Raw genomic sequence first — 16,942 nt, 5'->3', positions numbered from 1 at the left:
CATATTTTTTTGTTGTTGTTGTTGTTTCTGTCAGGTGTGCAGCTAGAAGTGAGGCTCCCAGGAAACACATCATCTTGGATTATCACAGGTCTTGAAGCGGGCATAGAGTACAACATCAATGTGTTTGCTGTCATCAACAACTCAATCAGCGTTCCCTCCAGTATCACTGTTTGGACGTGTAAGTTTCGTTCTGTACTTTGTTTATATCTTCTTTTCAAAAGACTCACTTGGCAGTTGCTGGAGTTTACGCGTTCAGTCCCAGACCTAATGTACTTTTTTTTTTTTTTTTAGAGGTTTTCCATTAATACATTCTGACAGTCTCATGTCAGTTATATAAATGCATTTACACCTCCCCTTAAAAAAAAAGAAAATACTTCCAATTTGTTTAAGATCACGACCTGCTTGTTTATGCTGTCTGGCTGTGATATAACCTGCAAAAACTGCTCAGTGTCACACACACGCTGGCAGGTGTTAATGGTAAGCCAGCGGATCTGCTGGGGAGGCATGCCAGTTGTTTTCATGCCTACTAAGAGCGCAGACTTATCAACCCCCTAAGTAAGTAATAGCCTATTCATTATTGTAGCTGATGTGTGGCTGCACAAACACATTTCCATTAGTCCCATCAAGGCTGCTAAAATCATCCTCAATTTCACACATAAGTGAATTTTATTTCAGTTATGGTAAAAATTTTGAGTAATAAAGTCAATTTAGAATAATTAAACTTGATGGAGCCATTTTTCAGTGAGGATGTGATATATTGGGTTGTCTTCTTGAAATAACATTATAAAACAGAGAATCCGATTATCCATCGAGATGTTTAGATCGTAGCTGCTGGTGAACAAGGCATTTTAATATCTTGCAGAAATAATGTGTGCTGGTGAGTAATGATTATATTTTTTGTTTACTGAAGTGCAGATTATATATTTATACAACAAAATGATCATAGATTATTGTGGAAGTATGGAACCTTCTTAAAGTATTCATGCCCTGGAACGCTTTCAAATTCTGTCAAATTAAATACCATAAGATTTAATGTGTTTTACAGGTATTTCATAAGACAAATCAATAAAAAACATTCCAAAATGTTTAAGAGATGATTATAATTCAGAAATGTGTAGTGTGCACTCAGCTCCTTTACAAGTGAAGCCTTGGGTAAAATTAAGCTCAACCAGTTGCCTTCAGAAATCACCAAGTCGCTTAGTAGTCATTTTGTGCATAATTTAAACTCGATATAAAAATCTAAATCCAGTTGTTTTGTTAAAACTATAAAAGTTAGGTTAGGTTCTAAAACAATATTACAAGATTTGAACATCTCACAGAACACCGATCAATTAATTGTGTGACAGCGTATAATATGACTGAAAACATAACCTAAACTGAAAGTTAAGGTAAGGAGATCACTGCTAAACACTGCCCCCCTACTGCTGGGGTGCTTTTGTTTTGAAGGACAGGAACATCACTCAAAGTTTTGAAGATGATGGATACAAAACAACAAGCAAGTCCAATAGTGGACTGATTTTGATTTTAGCAATTTCAATGTGCAAGAAACTGTAGTTCATGTAAGGACCTAAATCCAATTAAGTACCTAAAAGCACTTCATCCAGTTTGACCAAATGTGAACTATTTTGCAATTAAAAAAAGCATTTAAAAGCGTTATACTCTAGATGTTTAAAGCTTCTGGAGACATACAGTGGCTCACTGTCTTTTTGTTGTTCAGTATTTGCAGATTAGTCTGTTTGTTGATTTTTCTATGGATTATGACTCCGAGTTATCCGCGGAAAGTCACCTATCTAAGGAATATTTTGTGTATATATCTAAACTATTCAAAAGAAAATGCAACTTGTGAAGCTAGAATAACTAGGCAGACTGGTACTTAACATGTCATTGGTTACCATGTCTGCAACCATATCAGCTGTATTCGGATCCAGATCATGGAAAACTTTGACATTTAATTTTAGTCACATGAATCTGGATTGGAATGAACAAAAAACAGTTACACCTTAAGAATAAAGAAAAGCGAAAGTTAATGTAGCCTTATTGATAATCAGTCTAAAATGTAGTAAAGTACAAGAATGAAACAGAGTGTTACTAAACAAATGCTTTTTTTCTATGTATCCAGATCTCTCCAATCCAGATGGATTAGTCTTCAAATCTATCACAGAGACATCAGTGGAAGTCCAATGGCAACCGTTTTACTATTCCTTTGATGGGTGGGAGATCAGCTTCATCCCCAAGGTAGAACACAATGTTTAATACTAGGGTTGCATGATATTTAGAAAAAAAAAAATGTGATGTGAAATCATGTTTGAGAATGTTTTGATTACGCTTTTTATGATTCAGTGCATACATACACAGGACTGCCTTCTACAAGTGTGTTTATGCCATCTATCACAAAAAACCCTAATAGACTTTATATGAACTGAAATTATTGCAACGAAACCAAAAAGTCGACACATCCACCTGAATAAAATGATACAGATAACCTGAATGATGAACATTCTGAAAGCAGCAAGGTGTAATGGTTCCGCATGGGCTTCTTTTACACACCATTTTGCAATGGTCTTGAGGAGCAGAAGCTCAGTTTAGCCAGAATTTACACAGTATTTTCAATATCGCTTTAAGTTTAAGTGCCTGCACAACATGAAGCTTGAATGTAATTAAGGAAGCGGCTTGTGTTAAGGTCATTGGCTGTTAGATGGATAAACAAGCTTACTCCCTTTCCCCTTTTCTTTGTGAAATCATATCAAGGACAGGTTTTGAGCTAAAATGCGAGAAGTACTGTAACCTTATATAGACTCCAAATTCTAATCTCCCCTCTCACAGTAATTGGTTTTCTTCTTTAAGGTGTTCTCAAGGGAGACACCCCCTGTTATGGGCTGGCACTAAGCCCTAAATCTGAGGCTGAGAGCATTTTTGTTTTGTTTTGTTTTGCTTGTTTTTACTGTATTAAAGAAAAGCAGTATCATTTCACTGGTTTTAGCCATTCTCCTCTTTTCTGTCTTTCCATAACTCAATACCTCGTTGGTGTCCATCACCTCTCAGTTTCCCAGATCTCTTGATTATTATACCTTCCATGCACCACTTCTTGCTTGATATCTGTAACTCTTTTCTCTCTAACTACCTTGCATCCTTTTCATTCTACTGTGCATTCCTTTCACTCAATCTTCCCTCACTGTCTCTTTCTACCACCACAGGGGAAATCATATTAAGGGTTGGCAGTCCCACCCCCCGTGGATTTAATCCAGCAGCGGGGATTGTGAATTTTGACAATCTCGTAATGGAAGTAGGCATTAATGCTTTGGCCTGTGTAACACAAAATTCTCGAAAGGGGAAACAGAGAAAGGGGCACGGGGGAGAGAAAAGGGAGCTTTGAGACCACCATTGTTGGGAAAAGCAACACTGCAGTGCATGTGAGGAAAACTAAAAGCTGTTTTGTTGCAGTTTTTTGAGCACAGAACGTAAATAAACGGTACACGTATGTTAGAGTTAAGGTATAATGATTAGGATCATGCACAGTGTGTAAAAATATCCAACAGTAAGAATGTCAGTTTTATAACTTTCCTTTTGTAAAAGTATATTACAGCTTCTAGTTTATTATTCTGTAATTGTGCGTATTGGGTTTATAGAAATGAAACATAGCATGATTCCATGTATTTACTGCTAAAGCATCCGTTGACACTGGATCATCTTCAAGTCAAATTTAAAGGCAACGTGCGTTTATTTTGCATCTTTAATTGCATGAAATATATACATCTTTTTTTTTTAAATCTGTTAAGATTACCGATTTTATCTCTGCGTAAGTAAAGCATTTTTTATGTGTACATGCACAAAAATTTTGCCTTTAACCTCAGTCTTTCAGAAGCCTTTTGATGGAGGAAGACATTGGGGGTGGATGGTTTCTCCATTATTTGGCTCACAGCAATACCAAGTGACATTTAAAACATGAGGAGCACTCAGAGCATTAAGTGCTCCGCCACAGCAACGACTCTGTCTCACAATCAAAGTGAAAGTCACTGGGTTCTTCTTTTATCCACGCTACTGCTCCCCTGATAGGTTTCATGATATTCTTGCTGCCTGGTAGCGACACACACAAACCAGCAGCACTGCAAACAGAAAGAAAAAAAAATACAGCTACTGTGAAGGGGAATAAAAGAGAACGCTTTTTGGTGCAACTTTTCTACATGAAAAATATTACATATGAGTGGGATTTAGAAGGTTTAAACTTAGCACTTGGACTCTTTTTCGTAGTTTTTCTCCATGTAAAGGCATGCTTCAACTTGAAGCTTACGTTTTGCCATCACAAGAAATGAAAAATTCATCAATTTTTCATAAGTTTTCTGCAATTAAACATTTGATCAGGATGCAGTTTGTAAATTGTAGACCTAATGTATAGAAAATAATCTATCTTGTGACATTTTCAAACAGAGTACTACATTTAAAGTCAAGTCAAGCTTATAGAGCATATCTCAGCATCAGCACGGTTCTCAGTGCTTTACATCATAAAAACATCATACAGTCACCAATTGTGACACAAGCATTAAACATTACATTTTATCAAATGCCATCATCAAAATCACCAGTGCACATTGAATATGTTGGTCAATTTTACATGTTCTTAGTGTTTCTCCAAACAAAGGTTTTAGCCTTGATTTAAAGAAACTCGGCGTTTGAGATGTTTTGCAGTTTTCTGGAAGTTTGTTCCAGATTTGTGGTGCGTATAAGTTGGATGTTGCTTCTCCTTGTTTGGTCCTGGTTCTGGGTAAGCAGAGTAGGCTAGAACTAGACTAAAAGTGAACAAGACACAGACATTGATATCGTCACAGAGAGAAACAGCCACTGTGCAAATAACTAAGAAAAACGGGATATCTAAAAACGAGGAAGGGTAGGAACAAGCTTACACAGGTTTGCCCTGAACATTAAGGCGGTGGAAGAGCATTTTAGCAGTTCTTAGCAAGTTTAAGATCCCAGGAAATGAGAGCCTCCTATCAAAGCAAAAGCTCCAGGTATCACACCTTTAGGCTTATACTGAGCAGCAAATATTAGAACAAAGAAAAAAAAAAATTCCTGAGGAAATATTTATAGCCCCTCTTAAAAAATCTTGGGCTGTTTTCTTGCCTGTGAAAATGTTTAATTATTAGTGTGATAGTTAAAAAAAAGAACTTGCTCTGACATTCTGTGTGACAACAGGATGATCTTTATTACTACTGGATAAAAATGAAACTTCTGAGACGTGTCTAAGATCTAAGGAAAAACTTTACATTGACTTTAGGGGTGAGGTTTTTGAGTAGGTTTTTATAAGCCCTTTCCTCACAGATGGGACTTTAATCACTTTTTTGCTATCAGGTAGCTGCTTGGTGTGGATGTGCGTAATTATGAGCACTGCCGGGAGCACATGCATCAATTTTTGAAGTTGAATAATCATGATTTTGCAGCCCTGCATTGCAAGCAGCACATCTCTCGGAAGAACAGGCACGCACCGAAAGAGCAAGAAACGGTGCAGCTCTGGCCAACATTTCTGGAAAAAAAAAAATCAAAATCAAGCTCCTCTGACTTCTTGAAATGCTAACTGCAGAAATACATCCTTGTGTACATGCTACTCAGAGCCTCCCTCTTCCTCTCTGCTACGCAACAGATTCTTCCAAATAGCAGAGTCTGCCATGATTGATCAGGCTAGTTAACACGACCACCACTGACGGCGGATAAACAGTTTTTTTTTTTTTTTTCCTGGATTGGAAAGTTGTTCCTCTGCCATTAGCGCATTTAGCAGCATGTTCACGAGGCTGATTGACACGCCCAAAATAGTGAGGAACAGACTGCAAAGGAGATGCTCCAGAATAAAACAGACGTTAACCAGCTACAGTAAGACTTGACAGTGGAGAAGGGACTTGAGTAAATAGACAAAAAGAAATCAAATAACACCAAAAAAATCACACACTCCTCCACTCTGTGATACGGACAATGATTCTGTTTCCATTTTTCGACTTTCATTGTTATTCAGACTGATTGAAATGTATTTATTCCAGTTTGATTATGTGTTACTGACAAACCTAGACTACATTTCATATTAGAAATGTATTTAAAGAAAGTTGCTACATCCTTTATGTTCTGCTCCGATGACAATCGTCAAAGTGCAAGTGGTTGGGGTTCTCAGATCAGCAGTAGGTAAAACATCTGTCAGCAGGAAGTGCATTTGCAACATTGACTCTTTGAGAACAGCTGGATGCAGCTGGGGCCTCTGTACTGATGAGTGACAGGCCTTTGGAATTGCACAGACTGCTGCCTCTGCAGAACACGACCTGGAAAAAAAAATAAAAAATCACTGTTGCACATAGTTTTTTTTGCTTGGTAATATGGTTTGGGAATTTAATGTGCTAAACCATCCAAAAGTTTACAGGTAAAAAAAAAAAAAGGACTGCAGTACGTTTCTCTGTACATTTACAGGAAGTGTAAATTGTTTTCAACAAGTTAGTTTTATGTGGACTACTTCGTCTTCTATAGCGTCACTGTTAAAATATCGTTAGCTTACCTTATCACTTTTGTCTATTATTGTAAAGGACAATGATGGCGGCATGACGGCCCAGCTGCCCAGCACCATCACCTCATTTATTCAGAGCGGTCTGAGGCCCGGGGAGGAATATACAGTCAACCTGGTGGCGCTCAGAGAGCAGGGTCGGAGCCAGCCCGTCACTGCTACCTTCACAACCTGTAAGTGTGACAAAGCATCAACTGGAAATTGAAGTGATTTATGATGGATTATTACACTGATAGTTGCAAAGAGCTGGATGCTGACCATCATTGAGCATGACATTTTTCATACATATCCTCCCAATCAAAAGGACGAAATAAAAAGTTTAGAGTTTGACGTGTACCTAACCTGGCAGAGTGTTACCGAAGAGAAGACCTGTGACATCTGGGCATATGCATTCAAATATGCAACTGTCAGCCATTGTCTTTAAAACTTAAATATATGAACTATCATGATTACATTTACCTCACCATTCAGATAAATTGGAAAGAAAAGCAAAGTATATGTTTTGTTGTTAAACATTCCTTTTTTGTTCACGTGTCCTGCTGTTAAATTTAAGGTATATCCTATGAAATAGCTCATTGCATACACAAGTAAGGGCAGCTTTGATTTAGGAAAAAAGATAGCTGGAGATGACATCTTAATTGCTTGCTTAACTTTATTAAATTAGGATTCCATAAATCGTCAAACTAGACACGTTGCGTTAACAAAACATCTATTAAAATCTGATTTTATTACATTCAGTCTTTCAGATTCTATGTTTGGGTGCATGAGTTTGAATGTCTGTAGGATAGGTTTGTGTGTTAGTTTGTCAGCTGAAGTTGCAAAGACAATACACTGGTGAGAAGAGTAGAAAATTTTAGCACTCATCATTCAAGAGCAGCAAGAGGCAGGTAGCCCCAGCTCCCAGAGGCCACAGCAGCCTCAGGCAGACAGACACCAGGCATCCCCCACCTGCTAGCTTTATCCCCACCACGGAGGCAGCTTGACAGTGAAGCACAGGAGAAGTTGCCCTCAGGGCAGAAAGGCGCTGGGAGAGACACGTTAAACCAAACTGCCCTATCGCCCATTGCTATCACACCTGATTCGACAAAGGACTAAAAACCCCAGCAGGACCCAGCTGAGTCCATACATCCTGTGAGCCATAGGCCACCACGCAGAGAACAAATGACCCCCAACACAAACACCATCACGCCAACAAAGCACCCAACCCACTTGTCCTCCTCCTGTAATGCTGCCAGAGCCCCCATGACAGTCCCCACTGAGACAGAGCAGGTGCCAACCCAAGAACTACATAAGGACAATGTCACTCCACTGTTTCCTGTTTGTTTGTTTTTTTGTTTTTTTTTTCCCCCCGGAGTACGCATGTGTGCCGGTGTTTAGGTGAAATGTTGTTATGAATGCAGGTGTGCATGCTCAAAATGCATTAAAATTGGTGCTGGAGGTGGTGCCTTGAAGACCCCTCTGCTTTCTGACAGATGATTTAATGTCCACAACCCTGTGTGTCTCAGATGCAGTAAAATTGAGGTGTAGGATGGGTCTTAGCACAGTGAGGAATAGACTTTCCTTATTTGAAAACAAGGACATTTAACAACTATTAAACTTGCTTTCCATTATGCCCAGATTTCTTCATGAAAAATGTTTTTATGAGCAGAAAATAAAACAATAAAGACTTGGAAAAACATCAGTCTTACATTTAGTAAATTGAGTTACTGAAACAAATGAACTTTTTAGTAATATTCTAAGTTATTGAATATGACTGTACATTATACTGGGCATGTTGCAATGCAACATGCTCCTGATACTATGGAAGGAAAATTGTTCAGATGCAAGTTAAAGACTAACTATACAGCTATATAATTGTACATTAACCGTACAGGCATAAAAAAAGTATTATCTTATTACTTATATTTTTGTCCCCAGCGCAAAGTAGCTGATGTATGGGTCCCACTCCTCACCCAGCAGACACTATTTAGGTGTAATAGGTCCAATTCAAATCTCATCCATAACAATTCAGACGCCGACGTCTGCAGTCAAAACACCATCAATTTCCTGTCAAGTCTTCGTTCAGTTTTTTGGGGGGTTGTAATTAGATATCGATTAATAATTCATGTCATCTGCTCATTAATTTTTCACGGCGGCTCGCTGCATGACACCTTATTGGATAAGAAAAAAAAAGCGGAAAAGACAAATTTGAAGTTAGTAAATTATTCATAACAAAGATTTATCCCTCCTTGGAGATGGAGGGAGTCGGGAAGAAAACCCAGAGGGAGAGCAGAGCCGATGTGGGAGCTGGTTCCCAGGAAGTGGCTTCCTTGGATTGTTTTCTGGGACAAGACTCAAGGGGCCAATTTCTAATACATCAAGGATCAGAATGGACCTGCAATATGTCAAGTCTGAAATTGAGACTTATTTAGATCTCAGAAGCTCACCGCCTGTAAGAATCAGATCACTGTGAGATATGTCTGTGAGAAGTCAAACCTGTAACAAGCGTTGGTGAGTAACTATGCTGTCACAGTATAGTATAGAGCGCTGCTCAAGTTTTAAATTCTGATATGTCTTGTGGAATGAATTATTGTGACATAAAAGTAGTGATGAGAAATCTCAGCTTGGTTCTTTTTGAGTTGAGTTAAATAAAATTGACTTACAATTTAATATAAATCAGATAAAATGGAGAATAATGTAATTGTTGACAGAGGCCCCATGTGTTTTTTTTTATTTTATTTAATTTTATTTTATTTTTTACACAAATGCACACGGACATATAGTGCTTTGCAGAAACATTTGTTCCTTTTCTCATTTGGTCATGGCACAGCTACAAACTTCAATGTATTTTATTCATGTTTTATGTGTTGCAAATAATAATGAAGGAGCCAAGGTCCAATTCTAAATCCATCAAAGAATATGCTGCAAGACTTGATAATATGTGTGTATATATATATATATATATATATATATAGTAGATACCTGTAACTGCAAAGCATAGGTGGTTGAGAAATACCCCAATACATATTTGCTTATGTTCATTGATGGCATTTTACTTTAACAACGAGCCTCATTTTGTAACGGTTAATCAAGAAAGATGTCAATTTGAGTTCTTAGCACCTTTGCTACTTCCGTTATCTGCTAAAACCAGCAGCTGCCAAATTATAGCTTTCTCTGAGCCACCAGTATAAAGTGTTAATTGTAAACATATCTAATATGGCATTATTTTGATATAAATCTCATAATCTTTGATAAAGACACTATGCTGAGAAGTATAGTGAATCCCTCACCTGTCAGGCAGTTGGGTTTTCCCTTATTATCCATGATATGTGTGCAGCTTCTTACATCGTGTAAATACCTTTTCCTGACTTGTATCCCGCTTCATGTTTTACACCTTTCACAGATAAAGTTTGTTGTCGGACCGTGTGTCAGCTCTGATAGGTTTAACATGAGTAGCTGTCAGACCAGGTTTCTCTGGGGATAAATCCGCATCGACCACTGTCAAACCCCGAGGCACTGAGTGCTAACACAATGAGTTTGGGGTTTTTATTTTAATGTTCCAATGTGGAATTCAGATCCCCATCTGAGATTGAAACTGAGTAAGTTTCGATCTCAAAAACTTACTCAGTTTCTATCCGAGAGACTCACTCAGAAATGTACTCAGCTTTTGAGATTTGAATTAAGAGATCTGGAGAATTCTCACCAAGCCCAGCATCAAAATTCAACATGGCTGCTGCACATTTTAAATCAGTAATAACAGCAGAAAAAAAAAAAATATATATATATATATATATATATATATATATATATATATATTTTTGTGTGTGTGTTTCTCACAGTTGATAACAGTCAGCAAACAACCATTGTTCAGGTTGACAACATGATGCCTCTTTTGTTTTTTTTTTTGTTTTTTTGTTGCTTTTTTGCAGTGATTGATGGTCCGACTCAGCTGATTGTGCGTGACGTGTCGGACACCGTAGCCTTTGTGGAGTGGACACCACCAAAAGCAAAGATCGATCAGATTGTGTTGCGTTACGGCCTTGTGAGAGGAGAGGGCCCGCGGACCACCTTTAGACTCCAGCCCACACTTACCCAGTACTCGTTACAGGTGCACATTTGTGTGTTGTATGAATCATCACAGATCTGATCATATTCTAACATATGAGGGGACTCAGCTGTCATTTATATCACTTATGGAAAGAACTAAGTTCTCAAGGGATGTCTCCTTATCTTTGTTTCATGCTCAGAGTTATTGTTTCCTGTGGTATGCATAAATTATCTAATAAAAGGGTTGCTTTGCCACCTGTGTCAGGAGATAAACCAATGGCAAGAAAGAAATATTATACCAGTTTAAATAGCTGTGTTTTTTTTTTTTTTTTCCTCCTGTGCAGGTTCTGCGTCCTGGTTCACGGTATGAGGTGTCTGTAAGCGGAGTTAGGAAAGGAAATGAAAGCGGCTCTATCTCTACTGAATTTACAACCGGTGAGGTCTGACAGCAACCAGATGTAGTGATAGTTTACCTGCATGTGTGAATCCAGGAGAAATGGTATAATGGCCTATAATGCATGCCATATTATTTATCTGCATTACACAAAGGAGCTTTTATTTTGCTCAAGGTTGCATAGAAAAGCACAACCTTCAACAGAAAAATCTATTGAAATCATTTGAGTGTATTATGTTCAGCTACGGTTTAACATTCAATCTGCATTGATCAGGAAATGTGAGAAGAGCTAAAGTAGCAGCCTGACATAAAGACTACATATGATAAATTTACCCTTTTTTTTAGTGGTTTCTGGTGCTTTAAAAAAAAAAACTGCTGATATATTTGCTTGCTCGCAATTTCTGAGAATTGGTCTTTGTGTCCCCAACATTGTCAGCTTTATCATTCTTCTCAGAGATCGATGCCCCCAAGAACTTACGGCTCGTGTCCAAGACCTCGACTACCCTCGAGCTTGAATGGGATAACAGTGAGGCTGAGGTAAAGAGACGTGAGACAGATTTAATCCATTTGTCTCAATTTCCTTTCAACCACTTTAAGAGATTGATGGCTGTGGGATTCATCTCAAGATAAGAGGTTTTAGTTATTTTGAATGTCAGTTTTGTAATCTGTTTTGCTTATGAAATTATGCTGATTAGAGCTCCCGACTGAAAGGTTATTATTAGATTGCAGGGGGAAAAAAAAAACAAGTTGATCTCAGCAGTGAGCATTTGAGCTGTCAATAGATAAACACCCTGTCACTCAAGAAAAATGCTGTCTTTACAGTTGCTTTTAAAGTAGAGACACCACAGATTATTTGAACTAAATGTACTAAATGTAGTCATGCAGACTGTAGAATTATGTACTGAAGTCACACAAATCCAGGGTTTCCCCCAGAAAACTTGCTAAGCCCGGTGGTCGGGGCACTGAGGTTGTCCACTGGCGGTCCACTGTTTTTTTGTATTAAAGATGCTAAGTAGACAGAGTACAAATATTACTGGGTAATTGAATTATATGTTATGGGAAATCAGTGTCAGTGAGACGCTATTTAAATCCACAACTAGTCTTAAAAACAACTAATCAAAAAATACAATTAAAATGAATATCAATTATTTGCACTTCTGTTTAATCCAAAATAAGTCAGTGGCTCAATAAGGCCCCATAAATGCTGATATTTTAATACAGACCACAGATATATAAATGTAGCATTTGTTTACTGAGATTATCAGTGCTGCTAAATTTGATTTAATGGTGTCAGCATACATAAATTGTACGTAAATTGTAAGTAAGTAAGTAAACTTTATATATGTAGCACCTTTCACAGATATGAAAATAACAAAGTGCTTTTCAAAAAATGGAAATGCATCAATAATAAAATAATCTGTTTCGTGTCTCAAACAGAAACTGTTGTGGTTGCTCAAGTTTGAGGGACGAGTTTCTCAGATCTCCGCGCAGCCGTGCGTAATAACTCTGGCTGACCAAGTAGACAAAGCATTTGATATGGTTTGGTGCACCGTTTAACTGGAAAAATAATACTAAAATTAATAATAAAATAATATAAAACCAGCGTGATGCGTTACCGCGAGGCGAGCGTGAAAGCTCCTCACCGGGCTGAAGCTGCATGATGAACATCGTTCACCATCGTTAACCACTAACGCTCAGGCCAACCGGGACCATAGACATAAAGTTTACAGGGAAGACAAGGCCACACGCTGGGCTGCGTGTTGAGATGTAAAAGCCAAACATAATACTGTCCACAAAGTTAAATCATTCTCACCACTCGCTCAATGCGCAAATGGCTGCAAACAGACACGTGACTACAAGTTATTCCTGCGGTTCACATAGAGCTGCACAACCAGAGTTAATGTGGTTTGTTTTAAACTTTTACCTTGATATAGAGTTCTCCAAAGAAAAATAACTACCCATACCGGACTATGTCCATACAGGTCAGCCTGTGTCCAGTTTGAGTGAAAGGAGGTAAACTTAATAAAGCAGCAGCAGCTCGAGGCAACCGCAGAGGCGCCAGCTGTGTGATTGGTCCGCTCTCCGGCTTTAAATGCATAAACTATAAACCTTTTAGAAATAAATCTGCTTCGCGAGTGAAACGCTCAGAACACAGACGCTTGCAATCTGGCTTGAAGATTTATCTTAAAAAAAATAAAAATAAATTAAGCGATTCCCCCGAATTACTAATTTTTCTAAAAATAAAAATAAGCAAGCTTAGCCTGGCGGGGGGCCAGGCTTATAATACACTAGGGGAAACCCTGCAAATCCATCAGTTAGACTTAATGCTCAAACTTTTATGGAACTGAAAACATTACTATTGATCAAATGTCATCACTCCCCATCAGTGGTATGCAACAGATATAAATTCACTTCTAGTTCTTCGTAAATCCAACTTAGTACTAATCATAGGATAAATACAATGTAGAAGCTCACAATCTCTAGATTGTGATGCACTTAAACACACTTAAAAAAGATCTACTTTGGAAATCCATCCATCCATCCGTCCATTTTCTTACACCCTTGTCCCTTAGTGGGGTCGGGAGGGTTGCTGATGCCTATCTCCAGCTAACGTTCCGGGCAAAAGGCGGGTTACACCCTGGACAGGTCGCCAGGCTGTCGCAGGGTACCACAGAGACACACAGGACAAACAACCATGCACACACACTCACACCTAGGGAGAATTTAGAGAGACCAATTAACCTGACTACTTTGGAAATATAATGTCCAAAACATATGAAATCTGCTTTTGGAGGTAAAAGGCACTGAAAATCTTTGAATCTGATTTTTCTGGGTGCTTTAAATGTAAATAGTAATGATTCTTCATTCAATCACTGAAGGATTTATTTATTTTTTTTCATTTTATATCAAAGTCACATTTATATCGTTCAGTCTCATTAATCACAAAGAGCAAACCAACCAATCAAGCAAACAGAAAAAGTGAAAATATAAATGTATGGTTAAAAATAGAAAGTTTAGACCTCTGGATAAAGCCAATCAGTAACCATTCCTGTGCAGTTTCTACCTCACCAAATCCCACCACAACATGAAACTTTTTAAAGAAAACTTAAACGCTGACTGACTCCCAATTTAACATTGTTTCCATAATGTATTATAACACTAAGATGTGTTAAAAAGGTTCACATGAGATTTAGGCTGACGAATAAAAGGATACGAAGCATAACATCTCTTTATTTTCCAAAAGTTACATTCAGATTTTTGTTTCTGCAAATGTTTAAATGTTCAAATACAGGTGGAGGGGTATCAGGTGGTGTACAGCACTTTAGCAGGAGATCAGTATGATAAAGTGATTGTGCCACGCAACGAGGGTGCCACCACTAAGACCAATCTCACAGGTAAGTGCAGAAGAAATTATGGTTTAACTTCTTTAAATTTCTGCTGTAAAACTTTCATATATTATTTATTACTGAGCTCTTCAGGGCTCTCATGCTTAATTCTCAGTTTTAGTTATGCTGTTAGTCTTATCACAGTCCATCTAATGAGCACTGAAGACGTTGGGGAGTGGCTGTGTTTTACATGGCAGGATTATCTCCAGAGCTAACATTTGGTTGATGGGCTACTGATGGTATCTCCCGATACGCTTGTTGTCTTGCAGGCACATTGAAGGAAAGATGGGTCATCTGGAATATTTTTATTTTTTTTTCATTTGTTAAAGGCCTTAATGCTGCAAAGGTCCCCGTTTCCACCCTCTTTATTTTCCGTTGCTCATCTCTTCATCTATATTTCTGCAACTCAAGACTTTGACACCTTCTCGTTTGACTTTGATTCCAATCATCATGCGGCTGACAAAAACTGATTTCTCTAAAAATCCCTCCTGTGTTCATGCAAACGTCCTCATAACCTTTGTTTATCTTTCAGAGCTGTGATGGAAAACTTCATTTTCTAAGTGCCTGTGAAGAGGAGAGTGTGAAAGTGTCTCCTGGAGTTTGACGTATTGCTCGTTGAATTGCTGCGTCTCTCTCTGTCTCTGTGCATCAGACCTTCTGCCGGGGACGGAGTACGGCATTGGCATCTCTGCCATGAAGGGTATCAACCAGAGTACACCAGCAACGATGAATGCCAGGACAGGTAACACTTCATGATTCAGTGAATGAAAACAAAGTTTAGCTTCCGCGTATTTAGAGTACAGGAAATGCTGTTTGGAAATGTCAGCATAGCAAGTCGGCTTATTTGTTTTAAACAGTCACCGCTCACTTTGCGGGGAGCGCTCATGTTTCACCCAATATAAGTCGCTTGAAAATGCCAGGCGAATAAGATTTTTTCTTTGCTTTTTTTTTATTTTATTTTTTTTATAGAGGCATTTAGCAATTTCATTTTATCTGTGTTGGATCAAAGTTCCCATTGCAGCATTTTAAATCTGTAATCATCCATGCTATTTAGCTAATGGCCCTCTCTCTTTATCTCCGCAACCCAAAGGCCATTAGAATTTTTATTGTGCTTTGAGTCGTTTGACTGAGTATTAAAAAAAAGAAAAAACTTGATTCGACCTTCACCTGTTTGAAATGTCAGCGTGGATGCCTCGCTACTCTTTCAAACTGCATAGTTTTGTTCTTTTTAACAGCTAATTGTATTTCTATGGTTTATGTAAAGTCATCCTTTTGATTGTTTTGAAGGTTCTGCCTCGGACAAACCCCCTGTAATAGTTAGATTACAGCAACTACTTATGAATCTCTGGCTCGATGTATTTATTATATAATCACATAGGTCATTCAGGAATTGTTTTTTTTATCACCTTCAGTTTCTCTTGAAGTTTTTTCTGTCTTAATTTTAATTCTTAATATCTGATGAGGTAGCTGCAGACAAAGTGTAACTTAACATTGGCTTTAAAGCTATTAATACCCTGCCCTTACACTCTAAAGGGTATTTATTGTTCCTGCCATTTCTTATGTCAGAGCTGTAAGAAAACTGTGAAAATGTAATGAATAAAGTTAGTTAGCTTTAAGGACTGTTGTAAGCTATTATTTTAGTAAACTAGTAATTTATTTCCGTTATTCTAATGATTAATCTAGTAACTGAATAAACATTTTTCCATTATCTATCTGCTACTTAAGCTAGTAAAGGAAATATATGAAAGATAAATTGCGGTGATACTGGAGATACTTTGTCCTTGTGATATGCATTTGAAAAAAAAAAAACAAAACAACAAAACATTTTTTAGAATAATAATAGTGTCATGCAAAAAAATCCAGTCTCAGGTCTGTCCAGCTAAAGTTATTTCACAGTCCTGCTGAATGTAATAAAGTTATGTTTGCCCTCTGGTGTTGCAGGCCTGGATGTACCCATGGATTTAACTGTGACAGCTTCTACTGACAACTCCATCACTCTGGTGTGGGGTGTAGTCCAGGGTCCAATTGACCACTACAGGGTCACCTACACATCTTCCTCTGGTATCACAACTGAGGTAATAAACACAACAAATATGAGCCGGTTTACCGTCACCCAGGGATGAAGTTCATACATTACAGGGATCCACTCTCCACACTGTTGATTAAGATCTTAAAGGCTCTGAACCATTTTGGATAACCTGTAGTGTGCAGTCGCTATCAATTTGAACTTGCGTGTCTTATTCTTTCTGTTCCAGCTGACAGTTCCTAAAGACATAACCACCACGACTCTGACAGACCTTGACCCTGGAACTGAATATACAGTCACGGTAGCAGCGAGAAGAGGGAGGCAGCAGAGCACTGCAGCAACCATCGATGCCTTTACAGGTAAAGAGAAATGTCAGTTTTGTATTTACACATCTAATGCATACCTTTGGAAGAAGCAAGAGTAGCAATGCGATTTAATAAGAGTCGATGGATTTTTTTCTTCTTATTGATAAATAATAAATGATTTTTTTTCTTTTTTCAAATGCATATCACAAGGACAAAGTATCTCCAGTATCACCGCAATTTATCTTTCATATATTTCCTTTACTAGCTTAAGTA

The 16,942-nt window shown here is 38.0% G+C and overlaps 1 protein-coding gene and 1 long non-coding RNA gene across 9 annotated transcripts in view; one reads left to right on the top strand and one right to left on the bottom strand.

The window, feature by feature from the left end:
• Window positions 1-16,942, top strand: part of tnr (tenascin R (restrictin, janusin)) — a 174,691-nt gene that overhangs the window by 114,127 nt on the left and 43,622 nt on the right. For 6 of the 8 annotated variants that reach the window (XM_016679108.1, XM_016679106.1, XM_016679107.1 and 3 more), the window contains 10 exons: window positions 35-178; window positions 2,120-2,235; window positions 6,555-6,705; window positions 10,441-10,619; window positions 10,903-10,993; window positions 11,389-11,489; window positions 14,245-14,347; window positions 14,991-15,080; window positions 16,280-16,413; window positions 16,594-16,723. In XM_016679108.1, coding sequence (XP_016534594.1) covers window positions 35-178; window positions 2,120-2,235; window positions 6,555-6,705; window positions 10,441-10,619; window positions 10,903-10,993; window positions 11,389-11,489; window positions 14,245-14,347; window positions 14,991-15,080; window positions 16,280-16,413; window positions 16,594-16,723 — 1,239 coding nt within the window. The remainder of the gene's footprint in view (window positions 1-34; window positions 179-2,119; window positions 2,236-6,554; window positions 6,706-10,440; window positions 10,620-10,902; window positions 10,994-11,388; window positions 11,490-14,244; window positions 14,348-14,990; window positions 15,081-16,279; window positions 16,414-16,593; window positions 16,724-16,942) is intronic. The other 2 variants (XM_016679109.1, XM_016679111.1) reach the window with 1 other exon arrangement.
• LOC107838029 (uncharacterized) lies at window positions 63-12,900 on the bottom strand. The gene is made up of 3 exons (XR_001664086.1): window positions 12,263-12,900; window positions 1,456-1,459; window positions 63-73 (listed from the first exon to the last, which is right to left on the bottom strand). It is a non-coding gene; the product is annotated as an uncharacterized LOC107838029 (long non-coding RNA).

Source organism: Poecilia formosa, unplaced genomic scaffold (genome assembly GCF_000485575.1).
Source record: "Poecilia formosa unplaced genomic scaffold, Poecilia_formosa-5.1.2 Scaffold202, whole genome shotgun sequence".
NCBI classification, from domain to species: Eukaryota; Metazoa; Chordata; class Actinopteri; order Cyprinodontiformes; family Poeciliidae; genus Poecilia; species Poecilia formosa.
Note: the sequence above shows the minus strand (reverse complement) of the source record. Positions and strands in the feature narration are given on the sequence as shown.